This window comes from Mytilus californianus, unplaced genomic scaffold (assembly GCF_021869535.1).
Source record: "Mytilus californianus isolate M0D057914Y unplaced genomic scaffold, xbMytCali1.0.p SCAF_9, whole genome shotgun sequence".
Classification (NCBI taxonomy): domain Eukaryota; kingdom Metazoa; phylum Mollusca; class Bivalvia; order Mytilida; family Mytilidae; genus Mytilus; species Mytilus californianus.
This window is the reverse complement of record NW_026262745.1, coordinates 51,283,684-51,301,250: the sequence shown is the minus strand read 5'-3', so window position 1 is coordinate 51,301,250 and position 17,567 is coordinate 51,283,684. Positions and strand designations below refer to the sequence as shown.

General features: G+C 32.7%; 1 protein-coding gene across 1 annotated transcript; it reads left to right on the top strand.

The window, feature by feature from the left end:
• Positions 1 to 3,131: 3,131 nt before the first annotated feature.
• Positions 3,132 to 15,599, top strand: LOC127714635 (uncharacterized). The gene is made up of 5 exons (XM_052220697.1): positions 3,132 to 3,228; positions 4,907 to 5,247; positions 9,533 to 9,867; positions 13,335 to 13,546; positions 15,296 to 15,599. The coding sequence occupies exons 1-5, from the start codon at positions 3,226 to 3,228 to the stop codon at positions 15,419 to 15,421; spliced, it is 1,017 nt and encodes a 338-aa protein (XP_052076657.1). The 5' UTR covers positions 3,132 to 3,225; the 3' UTR covers positions 15,422 to 15,599.
• Positions 15,600 to 17,567: the final 1,968 nt, after the last annotated feature.

Below are 17,567 nucleotides of genomic sequence, written 5' to 3'. Positions count from 1 at the left end.
AAAGTATCGACAGGCAGTAGGATCGTTAGGATATAACCTTATAATAAATATGTATGTTATATTTAGATAAAGCAATCTCTGAAGATAGCCTGATGACGTAATCACTGAACAAGATATTTTATCGTATCATTTGTTTGTTCTTTTTCTTTCTGAGGATAATCTCCCAAGTCATTGCCCCTGTATTCAAGTTGTTCCGTTTAATTATTTAAGAATTGAATGCTTTTATTTTTTCATAATGTTATTGGGGTGTTCAAGTGATTACCGAAGACCACTTTGTATGAAGCACTCACTCACAATGTGCGCACGATCAAAGTTTTTACAACGGTTGCCCTATAAAATTAAGAAAAAAAAAGAAGCATTTCATTCTTGTAATTACATTTATATGCTACGATAATAAAATAACGAGTTATATGAAGATTTCGTTTGTTTCCTACATGTATGCATTGGAGTGACGTTGTCATGGGAAGCACATGCAGTTATGAATGTTGTATTTCATATAGAATTACGATTTGATTATGAAATGCCTCAAAAGAGCGGATTCTTATGAAACATACATGTAAAGTAATTATTGTCTCTTAAACGAAAACTCCACATTTCCCCTTTTCAATATCTTAAGTTATTCATGCACATTTGTCCACGGAATATAAGTCTTATAACGTATGACTTCGCTTTATTCTGTGCACTACATTTGCGCGCATTACCATTACATTTGCGCGGAAAAATCATTACGTTTGCGCGCAGCTTTTGATTACATTTGCGTGCATTCATTTACAGGTAAACTCAAGTAAATACAGGTAGATTATACTTAATTATTTATTTAACTATGATTCCCGAGCAGGATAAGTCCGTTTTATTGTGCACAAGCACTCAGTTCTGGAAATATATACAGATAAAAATGTAAAAACATAGTGAATTTAAAGATTAAAAGTATTAATTTTGCATGTCGTAACTTGCATTGAAATACATGGATGTGCTGAATACAATTGCTCACTGGAATGATTCCGGGACGTTTGTAGTATGCCTGTATTCTGCTGATGGTAGTGATGTCCAAAGACCTGAAAGAAATAGGGAATCTGGTGAAATATCTTTGCATTTTATAACGGTTCATCGCCATGACTTAAGTGTTCTGTCGAAACGGAAAGTAAATCCATCGATCACTAATGATTTTTTCTCCGATTTGTTTGGGACAAACGAAGAATCTCCATGTGTGTGCCATGAAACAACTTTACAAACTGACTTAAATTATTTATTAAAGTCATCACTATTCGGTAAAATTATGAAACCGAATACTATTCACTCTGAAATATTCGCAATCACGTTACATATATATGTCTTAAGCTATTACGGAATTTCTCATGATCACTTTATTTTTTTTAGAGTTCAATAGGAAAATATATAATTTAGATTCATTAATATGTCAAAATTCATAATAACTATAAAATATAGTCATACATTTATTATGAATGATCTTTATTTTACCTGTGTTATCTGTAAAATGAATGCGCGCAAACATAAAAAGAAATAATCCCCAAATGCGTGCAAATGTAATACGCCCGCTATTTCTGTTTGCATTTCTTCGTTTTTAACGCTGATATTTATATTTATCTGTTTTGTTGAAATGTTATATCGGAACTTTTAAATTTCTTATAAAATATATGCTTCACCCATAATAAATCGACAATAACGTTGTAATACATTCATAATTGCTAAAATTTATTCGGTGTGGTCTTTAAAAGAAATTTGATGAAAATATCGTTGAATATAAACCCGAGGTCATATTCATAGGACTTATACACTGTACGAAACACTAGCGGTTTTTATGTTTAATGAATGACTGTAGGTCTCTTGGGGTAATAACTGCCAAGAAAGCGGTGGTTCTGTATCTGTATTTTTTTTTTAAATGTGATTACAATATAAATGATGGGTTTTCTTTAATTTTAATATTATTTTAAATGAAGACAAATTCTATTTTCTTAAAAAGGTAAGACAAAATATTTAACTGGATCCAATCCCGGCTTATCCAACTTTACCGAGAAAATCACGGATTATCTCCAAATATCCTAGCAAATCCAGGTTTATATCAGCTTAAACTTACAGTGAGGTAATCCGGGTTTAAGCTGATATTATCCCAGTTTTTCTGAGTTGAAGTAGAATTAATTCATTGAAGCGGTTACGACGTGTCATACACACCCTACAAATAGCTAAACTTTGTTCGTGCCAGTTGTACTTAACATCAAGCTGTATTAGAATAAGTACTGTTATATAACTAGACTAAGTAAAACTAGTTTATTTATATAAACGTCGTGCAAGTAGCAAACGGAGAAACACCAATTGCAAACGAAAGGAAATATAATAAATAACAATCAGAAGAGTAAAATTTTTAATTCTTATAATAAATTGCTGTAAAATGTAAAGATACCACAAACATTTTGATAGTGAAAAAACAACAACAGCAAAAAAAAAAAAAAAAACAAACAAAGAAAAGTCACTGTCCTACTCAAAGGAATTTGAGCGTGTTTTCGATTCCGACCTTCATGTTATTATAAGTTCATATATCATTTTCGAACTCGAGTTCTTATATATCTTAATCGATATTAAACTCGAAAAAAAGTATTATTTCAATTCTGAAGTAGATATTCGTCTTTTTACTCTCATGTATATCTTTATTTTTTGTCACGAATCTGACTTCTAAGACTGTAGAACAGTGACTAGGGTACACTTTTTGGATGCTCCTTACTAAAAAAAAAATATTTTAAGGTTAAAATTCAAGAAATACGGCCTATTTCGTAACAAACTGTAGATTTAGTTTTAAAATTTTGTAAAAGCCTTTGGTTTATTTTTTAGCTTGCACATATATTTGAAAATATATCCCCCTTACCCCACCCCAACCTCCACCCCTTCCGACACACACACACCCAACCCAATCACCCTTTACCAACACATTCACATACGGTTGTCTTTTAACTATTTTTAAGCTTATAGAACAATGCATTTGAACTAATCGATTTAAACGTGTACATTACATTTAAACTGTTCAGTTTTGTTGTGTATTAAATACTAAGATGTCCTTCAGTCAATGACTTTTTGCTGACATATACACATTAAGTCATGCGTGCAATGTTTCTTTATTCTTTATTTTATAAATAGATAGAATCAGAGGAGTTCCAAATGGTGCAATTCAACTTTTAGTTTCGGTTTAGAAACGAATATCGTAACTATAAGTTTATGGTAAGTCATATAGGAAAGCAGTTTAAGGACAATCACCTAAAACTTTTGGAAAGTAAAATGTAGCATTACTACATGTTTTCCAAACTAAATTAGTATGTAAAGAATTAAATATGATTCAGGCAATCATTGTTTCTGCGTTTACATGGTAACAAAGGCTTTGAACACATTTTCGTATATTCGTACATTTAACAATAATTTGTCAAAATATTTAAAAGCTGAAAGGAAATTTTTCAAAATGAACGTATTAACATTGATACACACCACTGCTTTTCTTAACAGGGAAGTATTTAAATTAAAAAATATATTTAATTTACACGGCATATTTGATTTGATACTTATTATAAGTAACCATTTGTTTAAATACCAATGGAAGATACATGACTGTACAAAATGTGTGGTATTTAAACAAATGGTTAATCCTTATTTTTTGCACTTTTGGATACACGAATTCCATGAAGTTCTCTGGTGTTAATATCACCATATAACCAGAGGTATTCAATCCTCTAAAGAACCAACGCTTCTTGTTTGCTAAAGCTATTTTTTATCATATACTTTTATTGAGTTTTGTTTCAATTATGGATTTGAATACAACAGTGTATTGTACGAAGCTGCTGATAAGTTGTCTGTCGTTAATTATCTAGCACGTTTACAGTACGAATAGGATTTTATTTTTTCAACATAATTCATTGTACTGGGATTTGTACCAGGTTTTAGTAATTGCGAATACTCTTAGATTGGTACCTTCGTTTTGTATTGTAGTATGTTTTTTTTTTTTAAATTCATTTTAAGCGTAGTACCGATTTTGCGATTGTCACCAACAGACTCCCAACTGATTTGTACAGTTTGTTCGTATGATGTGTTGTTACAACACTGTTCAGGGTTAAACAAGGATGACCAGTCACTCTATATATGCCTTTACCAAGCCACAATCCTGCAATGTTGTTACAACACTGTTCAGGGTTAAACACGGATGATCAGTCACTCTATATATGCCTTTGCCAAGCCACAATTCTGCAATGTTGTTACAACACTGTTCAGGGTTAAACACGGATGATCAGTCACTCTATATATGCCTTTGCCAAGCCACAATTCTGCAATGTTGTTACAACACTGTTCAGGGTTAAACACGGATGATCAGTCACTCTATATATGCCTTTGCCAAGCCACAATTCTGCAATTCGCCTTCTCAGAATCTAAAGGACTATGGGTAATCTCATTGTTCATACACCAAAATGAAAATAACGTTACATCATTGGTTGGGTTTCTATTGTTCAGTACGTTTTAAACCAATCACAACGTTTTGGTGTACGCTTTTTAAAATATTACCCAGAATGCATTAGATTCTGAAACGGCGAATTCACTGGTTATTTTCGGTTGGTTATTTCAGATTTCTTTCTCATTCATTGATGAGGCAACAATTTTAACTTTGGCTTTCACAATTGTATTGTTTGAACATAATCGATGTGTTTTGCTTATTGTTGAAGGCAGTACGATGACCTGTCATTGTCCGCACCATTCTCCCGTAGTCTTAATGGATATTTTTATATTCATTTTACGCTGCATATCCTAGTCATATGCGGTTTTATTTATTTTGTTATAATATTTCGCCACAAAAGAGGAAACTTGATTTTTGTTTACGCCATTTAGCTACATCATTATTCCAATTTTCTACTTCCAGATGGACCGCACAAAAATAAAAGTTGAACGAGATGTGTGGGAGAATTCTTTCGTAGAACAGCATTACAATAAAAACCATGGTATAATTCCACATACTGATCCAAAAGAAGACCCTAAATATAACGAAAAGAATAAACTGATCAGGAAATGCCAGAAAATTGTTGGAACAAATGTTTCAGGGAAACCACCCTTGAATATTGCAATCGTAGGAACACCCGGCGGAGGTAAATCGTCACTTTTAAACACCATATTCGCTAGTTTTAGTACAGAAAGTTGGACAGAAATAGTCCCATTTGGAAGTTTTGGCAGAGCACAGAGACAGCGTACAACAAGATTCAAAAGGTTTGTATGTTCCTCTCTCTCTCTCTCTCTCTCTCTCTCTCTCTCTCTCTCTCTCTCTCTCTCTCTCTCTCTCTCTCTCTCTCTCTCTCTCTCTCTCTCTATATATATATATATATAACGTCTACTTTTTCATTTGTTTTGGTCTGTTGGAAAATGTTGTTTGTGCTGTATTTAGCCAAGCAATTTGTTTTGCATGCACACGTATAAAAATCGCGGTTCTTATCATACGCAATCATAGGTTTGAACGTTGTCAATTAAGACTTGTATATATAACGTCTAGATACTAGTCAACGATCTTTCTTACGAGGGCGCTGAATCGTTACGAGTAACGATACCTGTACACAAAATAAATAAATTATATAAACGCCTAAAAAGTTTACAAAACAACACCAATATTAAAATTATATATATACATGATATATATATATATATATATATATATTTTGATCTTGATTTATTGATTGAAGTATACACCACATCAATAACTGGAAAGGAGAATGTTTTTGGTTTTTTTTTTTTATTTAAAAAAAAAAAAAAACCCAAAATGATTTTAACAAATATTTAAATTTTTGATAGTTTTTCCAGTTAGAATAATGTTAACTTCGGACTGCTTATTCACTTAGTTTTTCTTAACATGGTCATATTGGGAACCGTTATATATTTTTAGAATTGTGCGTAGTGTACATACATGTATTGATTCTATTATTCAGAAACTTGCATTTCTCAGTATTTTGACAATAGTTATTATTTATTCAACATAACCATGATAACACTTAGTAATGCAAAAAGTTCAGTAGAAATATGAATTTCGGAAATCATTTTAAATTAAAAGGAATTATATATCGCCCCCATGCAAAGCTCTGATTCCTGTCTGGATATGACTGTACTTTAGGTTATAATTTGATTTGATCAGCTATTCAACGTTTGGATCAGGTTTTGGATGTTCAAAGATTTTGGTTCGAGCATCACTGACGGTACATTATTTGTCGATCTGGTGCAGTAAAATTTGTATCGTTATTTCATTAACAAATTACAAAATGTTCTATCTTTTTTAATATAATATTCTAACTCCCAAAACAAAGAGAGCGATACGTTGTCAAAAGAAATGGGCTAAAGGGCAAGACTTAGTGGAACCTTTTGTAAATCGTAAATTCGTATGTTTGCTGTCTTTGAATGTTACACAACCAGTACGCTTATACAACAGGTAGTACATTACGTTTTTTTTTGCTACAACTGACTGAAGTGTTTTTGTTGTTTTTCTAATGACTAATTTTATACTTTTGAAATATCTTGTTTGTTCTGGTGGATTTTAGTCATTAGAAAATAAATACCGGTGAATCAGTACGTACATTTCCATTAAAGAATGTTGTCCTGCTCTTTACAAATACAACAAAATCAAATAAATGTTCCGTCACAAGTATTGTGTTCCTATGACTTAAACTCTGACTACAGCTAATGAATTCATTTTCAATTATAACAGAATATTTTAGACAATCATATTAGAATGAAGGTATTGTTTTTGAAAAGATTGGAACTATAATCGTCCATGTTTCTTCTTATACCCCATCTCACTAGGACCACGATCCCGCTACGACCTCAGAAATTATCAAAAAATTTGGAAGTCGTATAGTAAGATCGTGGTGGTCGAAGTAAGGACGTACCAAGGTCTTCATGATCGTGGAGGTCCACGACCAACTTTGAACATGCTCAAAACATTCGAAGTGCAGTCTTGGCCAAAACTAGTCGTAGTAGAAGCGTAGGAAGGTCGTAGTAAGGACATAGTAAGATAGGTTTGGGCGTAGAAGCATCGTATTGGAAACGTGGTGCAATCGGGAACCCAATGGAAAAGGTTTCGCTGAGACCTTATTATGATTTCACTGCGACTTCTCCGATTTCACTACGTAAAATGTATTAATTACGCTTCTAATACGATATTGATACGATTATACTATGATATTGATACGATTATACTACGATATTGATACGATTATACTACGATGAGGAAGACAATTGTACGCTGCTACTACGCGCTTGCCGTCCTCAGTACGGCCTTACTACGACACTTCTACGTCCTAGCCACGATAATTGCACGACCTCATTCTGTTGATTAAAAAAAAAAACGATTGCATTAACTTCTACCTGTAGTTCAACCGTGGACACACATGAGCAAACGAAGAGCACAGTGACAACGTAGGGGAAACGTAGTGGAGTCGTGGTTCGGTCGTAGTAGACTCGTTTTTAGATCGTGTAAGTCGTGGTAAGGTCTTATTAGAGATTTCCAATAAAATGACATTACTCTACATAACCAACGTATCTGAACGTATCTCGGCCTTTTGCATTGAACCATGACTGAGGGGAGCATAGACTACACGATTTTTTTTGCTCGTTGAATACACATATTATGTTGGAATATATGCTATTCAAAAATTAACCCAATTCGCTATTTTTAATCTTTCCAAATTTTGTAATCAAATTCTTGAAAATGATATTGACAACAACCTTTTAAAGGAATAAGTAATCCAGTTACCGGAATCAAATGCACCGATCATTACTTGGTCATTTCACTTGACCCATATATTTAGATCTCAAATGAGGAATGTTAAAAACAACTAAAATCAAAATTAAGTTTGAAATTATAATAATAATGAAATCTGAAGCGAAATGATATTTTCATTTTTGATTTATAAGTTATGAAGTTAAAACAAGAGTTTCAAACACGCCGGAATGTAAAAGATGTACACGACTAACTTATTTGTTTTAGCATAATTCTATAATTTATTTCAAGATACTTTTGTCCGACTCAAAAATACTGATAACAGATGCATCTATCTGATAACACTTTGTCATCTTTCTCAAATTCAGTGGAATTTTATAAGCTGGAATATGGAATTTATTGGAATGCACCTTCAAGAAAAACATGATTACACTTTACCAAATCAGTATTTTTTCCACCTTCTTTTTTTTTAAAGATCCATGGGTATAATTTAACGTCATTGCTCACAAATTGTTTTTGTGAAATGTTGGGAGTGAAACTCAAACAAATACGTATAAAAAACGGACACAGACACGCATGGATTTTTTTTTATTGTAGTTTTGGTTAGTAGGATTCTTTTTTTAACAACTTATGTGGAGCATGATCTGCTTACCCGTACAGAGCATCTGAGATCCCTCACAGTTTTTGGTGGTGTTCGTGCTGCTCAGTCTTTGGTTTTCTATGTTGTGTTTTGTGTACTGTTGTTCTTTTATTTGTCTTTTATTTCTTTTACATGGCATTGTCAGTTTGTTTTCGACTTGAGTTTGAATGTCCTTTTGGTATCCTTCGCCTCTCTTTTATGATAGAAAGGGGTTATTATTTTTTTTTGACTGTTTGTCCGTCCGTTCATCCGTCCCGTTCCAATTTTAAAACTTTTAAAATTATATGCCAAATAAAAGTTTACCTCAATTAAGTGGTTTTCCGCACATGGAAATGTGATAATGTCAGGAGCCACGGTGTGTTACTGCCACATATTCTTGTGTCTTATGTTTTGAATATACATGTGCATGTATGTGTATCTTGAATATTCATAAACGCCTCTGTGGTCTTGTAATAGCTTGCTCGCCTCGGATGGAAAATGTATGGTCATGAGTCAGAATTATGTGTCCGGGTAGAGTGCCATGTCATCCTGTGGACCCTGTGAACTAGCATGTTAAAAAATTTGACCAACGTCTAGGTCTAATACAAATTCTGGTTCATATTCATTTTCTCGTCCTGAATATGCATATTCAAGCTACATAATTATGCAATGCAATGAACACTTAATATCCAACATTCTGTTGAGACTTATATCAAGTTTTAGCGTTGCACAAAGTCGTGATCTTTTACACTGCATTTGACTTATGACACATGCACTACAATGATTTTTGCAGTTAAAAAAAAAATTGGTGACCCTCAATTATTGTTTATCAATAAATGGATAAAATATTATAAGTGAAGGCACTTCGAGGGATATAAAATATTTTGCCTGGAAATGTCTTTTGTATTTGGACTCGTATAGCATTTTAAACTGTCGTTCCCAATAAACAAAATAACACAGACCAATCCTTTATCGAGCACACCTTCTAAAATACAACCTCTATAGGGAATTTTCTATTTATCTATTTTATAATAAAAAATGAATCGGCTATTTATTATTTATGTATTGTCACTGTACGATGAAAACACTTTACACAATATCATACATGTTGAAAATTTGCTATATACACGATTTCATGACTAAACATATTTGTTTAATTTATTTCGTTATAGCTACGTCAAAGATACTTACTACAAACGAAGCGTACAAGACGCTTATCTCATGCCGACCTTTTTAGACATGACTGGATTTGAAGACGATGACTCCGAAAAAAGTGTGGCACTTCTCGAGTTGTTATGTACTGGTAGAATAAAGGAAGATGAAGAATTAAGAAGTGCCAAAGACTACGCAACAAAATATGGCGCGGAAGCATTATTGGGAAGATACAACAAGGGAGTATGTCATCGTCCGGTTGATCGGATAATTGTGGTCTGTACGTCAAATCTTGATGTTAATATACCAGAGAGTTTTTTAAATGCAGTGTGGAAAGCTTCAACAAAGCATAGAGGTAACTATGACATGCTATTAGTATTAACCAGTGCAGAAATGCATCATTTGTTTGACTATTGTGTTGTCCGATCGTCGTTCTAATTGGTTTTCGGGCTAATTTGTTGATACATTGATATTGACTTGGGCGACCATTTCACATGGGAAAATATCCTGCATAATTTTGAATGATTTACCGCCATCGAAAAATTTCAGCAACAGTTTGTCCCAGTAGGCATCGTTTATGTTAAAACAACTTATGGTTTTCTTTACACACATCTACTCTATAATTATATATAATGTTTGTATGGTAATAATGTAGGTCATACATGCTGAAAGTTTTAATTTGGCGGTTTTTAGCTCACCGGGGCCCGAAGCCCCATGTGAGCTTATGCCATCAATTGGCGTCCGTCATCGTCCGTCGTCCGTCGTCTGTCGTTGTCGTTGTCTGTCGTCGTTGTCGTCCGTCCTCGTCGTAAACTATTTCAAGAATCTTCTCCTCTGCAACTACTGGGCCAAATATCTTCAAACTGTAACTGGATGTTTCTTAGGGTTTAAATTGTTTATAAACTGTATTCAAAGTTTTGATCCATCAACAAACATGGCCGCCATGGTTAAAAATAGAACATAGGAGTCAAATGCAGTTTTTGGCTTATATCTCAAAAACTAAAGCATTTAGAGAAAATCTGACACGAAGTTAACATGTTCAATAGGTCAAGATCTATCAGCCCTGAAATTTTCAGACGAATCGAACAACATAGTGTTAGGTTGCTGCCACTAAATTGGTAATTTAAAGAAATTTTGCAGTTTTTGGTTATTATCTTGAATATTATTGAAGATAAAGATAAACTGTAAACAGCAAGAATGTTCAGCAAAGTAAGATATACAAAAAAATTAATATAACCAATATTGTCAATTGACCGCTTAAGTAGTTATTGCCCTTTAAAGACAATTTTACACAATTTGTTCATTATGTTTGCTAACATTTAAAAATCTTCTTCTCTGAAACTACTAGGCCTAATACTTCTTAACTTAAACTGAATGTTCCTTAGGGTAACTGGATTATAAATTGTATCCGTAGCTTGATCCATTAACAAACATGGCCGCCATTACTAAAAATAGAACATAGGGGTCAAATGCAGTTTTTGGCTTTTATCTCAAAAACTATAGCAGTTAGAGCACAAGTGACAAGGAGTTAAAGTGATGAATAAGTCCAAATCTATCTGCTATGCAATTTTCAGACCAATTGGACCACCCATTGTAGGGTTACTGTCCGAAATAATTTGTTTTTGATAAGTTTTTGGTTATTATCTTTAATATTATAATAGATAGGGAGAAAGTGTAAATAGCAAAAATGTTAAGCTAAGTAGGATCTACAAATCAGTTAAATGATCAAAATAGTCGATTGACTCCTTAAGGGGTTATTGCCCTTGAAACGTTTATTATTTACATTTTTATGTGCGTCTATTAATTTTTCAAATTTGTTTTTCTCTGAAACTACTGGGCCAAATACTTCCAAACTTTAATTGAATGTTCCTTATGGTATTTAGTTTGTAAATTGTATCCGAAGTTTTGATCCATCCACAAACATGGCCGTTATGGCTGAAAATAGAACATTTCTTTAATATTAAAATAGATAGAGAGAAAATATAAATGGCAATACATTTTCAGCTAAGTAAGATCCACAAATAAGTCAACATGATCAAAATAGTCAATTGACCTATTGCCCTTCAAACATTTTTATTTTGTTTACATTTTTTGCTAATTACTTTTTTCAAAAATCTTCTTCTCTGAAACTACTTGGCCAAATATTTAAAAACTTTAATTGAATGTTCCGTAGGGTATCTAGTTTATAGATTGTATTCGGGGATTTGATCCATTCGAAAACATGTCGGCAGTTTTTAAAAATAGAACATAAGAGTCAAATGAGGTTTTTGGCTTTCATCTCAAAAACTAAAGCAGTAAGAGCAAAACTGACACAGGTAAGAGTGTTAAACAGATTTAGATCTACCTGTCAAGTAATCTTCAGACCAAAAGGACAACTTATTGTTCGGTTACTGTACAGAAATAGTTAATTTTTAGGAAATTTTACAATTTTGGGTTACGTATTATCTTTGATATTATTATAGAAAGAGAGAAAGTGTAAACGACAAAATTGTTCAGCAAAGTAAGATCTACAAATAAGTCAAATGCCCAAAACTGAAATTGCAGGTGAGCGATATCAGGCTCTCATGAGCCTCTTGTATATATATTCTAAGCATGGGCATCTTAATTATTGACAAAGTAGTTATCCTCAGGTAGGTTATTGTTACGTTTGATGGAAACAGCCTCTGTTGTGAACAGAAGAGAGATTAGAAGTTTTTACAAACGTACTTCTTATATCTATTTGTACATATGTACGTTCAACGGGTAGATATAATGGCAACAAAATGACAATAATAGCTTGTAATGCTCCAGTGGGTCAGTGCAGCTGAATATTTTCAAGCTATTAGATGTAAATTATGGTTCATTTTTCTTTAATGGAACTACCATTTCTAAATATAACAGAAAAATAGCTGAATGAAGAAATCAAAATAGCAGCAATGCATTGGTTGGAGTAAGCAACATTCTACATTAAAACAAAAGCATTATCGTAATCGTTAATGAAAGGAAAACTATCAAATACCATCGGGATAAAAGCTGTAGAGCACTTAACTTTTTTTGTATACATTGAGTGAAATTAAATGAAGCGACAGAGAAGACCCACTTGAAAAGATAGAATAGAGCAATTTTTTTTCTGAATTGTTTTCATTCCAGAGCCATTTTTAATAAGTGTTTAAATCGTAACTTGAACTCAAAGTATCACAGTGTGTAGTCAATGGTTTTGACAATATTATGGCGGATTTCTAGACATATCATCTAATTATAAACATCAGAAGACAACTCAAAACCGCAATTTTTACAGATTTCGCAAATTTTGAGTATTTTTTCCAAAGATATATAAGGGCATCGGTAACCAAAACCAAAATTCAATTGATAGTAAAAGGATGTATAATTGTCTCTAAGATACGCATTAATTTATTTTAGTGAACGATTTCCGTTGATTCAAATTTTTTCACAAAAGCATGTACAATTTGCCTTATTTTTATCAAATTGCCTCAACAGCACCTTGTAGTGCAGAATAGCATTTTGATTTTATGAAACTATGCAAAATATGATATACACTCTTTTTAATATTAATTTTTAAGTTGAATTTGAATACCTTTAAAAATTATATTTTGGACATATGAGTGAAATAAGCACAGGGAAACACAGCCCTACCTCTTTCAGTAAAAGACAACAAATAAAAAGCAAGATTTTTTTGGACCTTGCAATATCACATATGTGGAGTACGGCCAAGATAAAGTAAGACACTATCATGATTATGCAATACAGAAAAACGCCAAAGAAAACGTAAGTGCTGTTGAACATTTGGAATGATTATATTTTTCATTTCTCTTTTTTAAACAGAAATACCGGTTTATGGAGTATTGACATGCAGGGACAAATACCCACCAAATGTCGTAGAAGACAGAATTAAATCATTTCGCCATCTCCTGGCATTACCCAAGTGTAGGTTTGCTCATATCATAAATTACTGTGATGCCATCGATAGCGAAGGGGTACATTTTGATACAACTATCCCATCGCTGGATGTACCAGTATTGCAGTTCATGAAACAGGTAAAATAACGTTAATATGTTTACTGCTTAATCAAGACTGCTAGACACACGCATGCTACTCTGGTAGTGGCGTAAACTGATTATCATTTGATATATTTGATTGTTTAAAAACTTGACAAAATTTTTTTAGATTTTTCAAGATGACAAATGAACTATTGTCATCTACCTAACTTTTTAATCATCAAGTTTATTTTCGACTTGTAAGTTTGAATGTCCTTTTGGCATCCTTCGCCTCTTTTTTAAGAAATGTGCACCTATCTACCTATACAACTATCCACCAGAAACCAAATGACGTAGATGTTATCAACTATAGGTCGCCATACGGCCTTCAGCAGTGAGCAGATCCTATACCGAATACGGCAATTCAGAAAAAATCTTTAAATCTTACTTTAGATTAAACTGTAAACCAGCCCAATATCAGCCTGAAAATCATATGGTGATTATATTTTAGTACCCCTTCTTGCAACTTTTGCGTAAATATAATTGAAACAGGATATGTATAGTACCTATAGTGCTGATCGGCCCTTTCACATTGTTATATTAAAGGCTAATAAGCTCAAAATGAACTGCAAATTGTGTACGATAATTTAGTTTTTCATTGAGCTCGAGGGTGTATTATTACTTTTTCCCTAAATGTATATGGGAAAAACCAAATGATTATGAACTTTCTTTCAAATTTTATTGAAAGCTTTTTTCATGTTGTAAATAATAGTCATATAAAAAAGAAAATGTGGTATGATTGCCAATGAGACAGCTCTCCACAAGAGACCAAATGAAACAGAAATTAACAACTATAGGTCACCGTATGGCCTTCAACAATGAGCAAAGCCCATACCGCACAGTCAGCTATAAAAGGCCCCGAAATGACAATGTAAAACAATTCAAACGAGAAAACTAACGGCCTAATGTATGTATATAATTAAAGTGTAATGAGAAGAATAAATGAGACCGAAGGTCATAACACTGAATAAGATTTACAATAACAGAATATATAAACATTTTATAAAACAGTCGAAGAATTCTTATAAAAACTATATTGAACAGCCCAACAAAATGACGTCAGTAAAACAAGACAGACATATAACAAACATTGGTCCGAGAAAACAGTTATGACGTAGTGAATTTATCTAAAACAGAAAACAACAAAAATTAGCACCTGTTCTATCCAAAAAAATATTTTTTCAGTGTAGTGTATTAATTTTAATATGCATTCTCCAATATTTGCACAAGTCTACAGACAAGTTTTCACTTTTGGTTAGGTTAATCTGCATTTTATTGCTGTTGTTGTTGGTAATGTGATGTTAATATTATTATTATTATTATTATTATTATTATTATCTAGGAAAAATACATTATAAAGTTTACATTGCGAACTAACATTTATTTGTTCTTGGGATGTTTTAACTCGACTACATGTGCATGTACATGTATAAAAATAAGATTGCCAATGATACAACTGTCTATCAAAGAACACATGACATAGAAGGTTATCAACTATAATAGGTCACCGTTCGGTTTATAACAAAGAGCAAAACCACATAGCATGCTATAAAAAGCCACAAAATGACTAATGTAAAACAATTGAAACAAGAAAACTAACGCGCTGATTTATGTAAAGAATAATTAACAAAAAAATGTGCTTGTTATTGCTTATTTAATCTTAGCATAGTTTTTAAATGGTTAAAACGTAAATGATGTTATTAGATTAAAAAAAAATTATAAACATGTTTTGTTTTTTTTTTATTTCAGGTTTTGAACCCACGTCAAGATGATCCAACACAGAAACAAGTCAGCAAAATAGACATATTGGCAATTTTTGCATTCATATTTGCTGTGGTGGCATTTATCTATGTACTTTTAATTTCGAATCGTTAATTATGATTGTGTATACTACTTGTTTTGTATTTTCATTTTATATTTAAAACAATGTTAACCTTTTAGCTCATTTTAATTGGAATCTCGTTATTTAATACAGAACTATAGATGTATGTGTTTGTATTACATTGTATTTGATAAAAAATTAAAATAAATAACAGTATTTTAAACAAGTTAACATCGAGGTTCAGGTGATAGGTTGGGTGTATGGGTTCGCGTCAATTGGAAGAAAAACAAAAAATTCATTTGCCCTAAAACGATGGTATCATTTGGTGAAATAGACTCTGTCCTCCCCAACCGCTAAAATCCGGTTGCCATGATTAAGCCAAGGTCATTAAAAGTGGTGTTAAACAAAAACAAACAAATAAACAAACCCACAAGCGGTTTAAATTCACGCTTCATGCTTGTATTGGCATATTAATAATAATAACTGTGGTGAGAAAGGAAAGGATCTTTACGCACTCAAACAAATCGAATACGTTAATTAATAATATTCAATTGATATGATTATCGGCAATATGAAATAACTTTGTTCTTGAAAAGTATTAGATATACGTTAGATGTATAAGTATACACTCATCTGGATAGGAAATTACACGATCACAGTACAATCAGAGTTAGTTTACGTGTGAAAAAGACTTCGATACTGTGTTTGCTCTTAATGACAAGATTGTTATCGCTAAGAGTACTTTTGTATTTTGGTATCCTTAGTCTTGTTAAACTATACACAAATTTCTTTAGTTTGTCATTTGTAGAACATTCGACTTTGCAGCTTACATGTAAGATTATCAGTAATAACTTCATAATTGAAATATGAGTAGGACTTATTTATTTCTGCATCCATCTTTGTCTTAGGAAAATCAAATAGTCTGTCATCTGTTTATCTATTTTTGATCATTTATTACAACTAATTTACCAATTTTCGTTCGAAATTAACTTTGAAATTTACTAACTTGTCTTGAATGTAGGATAGAATCCTGAACAGCGTGGATGTAGACACCTGGTATTTAAACGCGTTCGTGTGCATCACTGGCTGTCGACAACAATGATTTCACGCAATTACAGTATTTAAGAAGGGCCTCGGTGGCCGACTGATCTAAGTAGTCGAACTACTGTATCACTTGCTTGTCAACACTAAGGTTGTGAGTTGGATTCCCGCACGTGGCAGGTGCACTCTTCTTAAATCTTAATTGACTAGGATTTTTAGTTTTCCTACCGAAGGTCCGTAGTTCTGTCGAGGCACTGTGGCTTCCTCCACAAATAAAAACTGTCCGCCACGAAATATCACAATAGTGTTGAAAGTGGCGTTAAACACCAATCAATCAATCAAACAGTATGTAAGGTTTGACTTATAATAAAGTTCGACGATGTTCCTTACATATGGCAGGAATATCAACGTATGGCGGGGTTATACTACTCTTTCCCCTTTCCCCCGTACTCCTGCACACTCAATTTTTTTATGACATTTTGGAATCATGCCTTTCGAAAGAAGTAGGCCCAGTAAGACCCCTTTTTGGCCCCAAAATAAAGCAGTTTTACAAAATTGTTTAAATGTTAAATTTTAGCTATTTATTGGAAAGAAGAATACTTCTGTTACATAAATATGGGCTGTTTTTGACAATACAATGCACATGTATCGGGTACTAGCATCATTAATTCATGCTAAATTACTGAAATCTTCGAAATTTTAGCATTTTGGTTAATTTTTAAACGGTTTCCGTCTGAAATGGAAGTGGCCACATTTGTGTTCATTCTTAATATTTAAATGTAAGTTGTATTTGATGATAATACATAACATATATAAAGGTTGAGAATAAACACGGATGCGGCCACTTTCATTTTTGACAAAAACCATCTGAAACTGACATATTATGGCATATTTGATAGATTTTTCATATTTAAGCTGGAATTTGAGCGTCTTTAATGACTAAATTAGTTCAAATCTTTCACATAAACTAATTGAATCGACTGAAGTAGACACTAAAGTGTTTAAAAAGTGTCCAAAATCTTTCATCAGATGAACCTGAATTTTGAGGCCAAAATCGGCCCTTACCGGACCTACTCCTTTATCGGTGTGTGTACTTCCATGCAGATTTCATCCAGCAAACAGAAATAAAACCCAATCCTCTACATAATGTTAATGCAG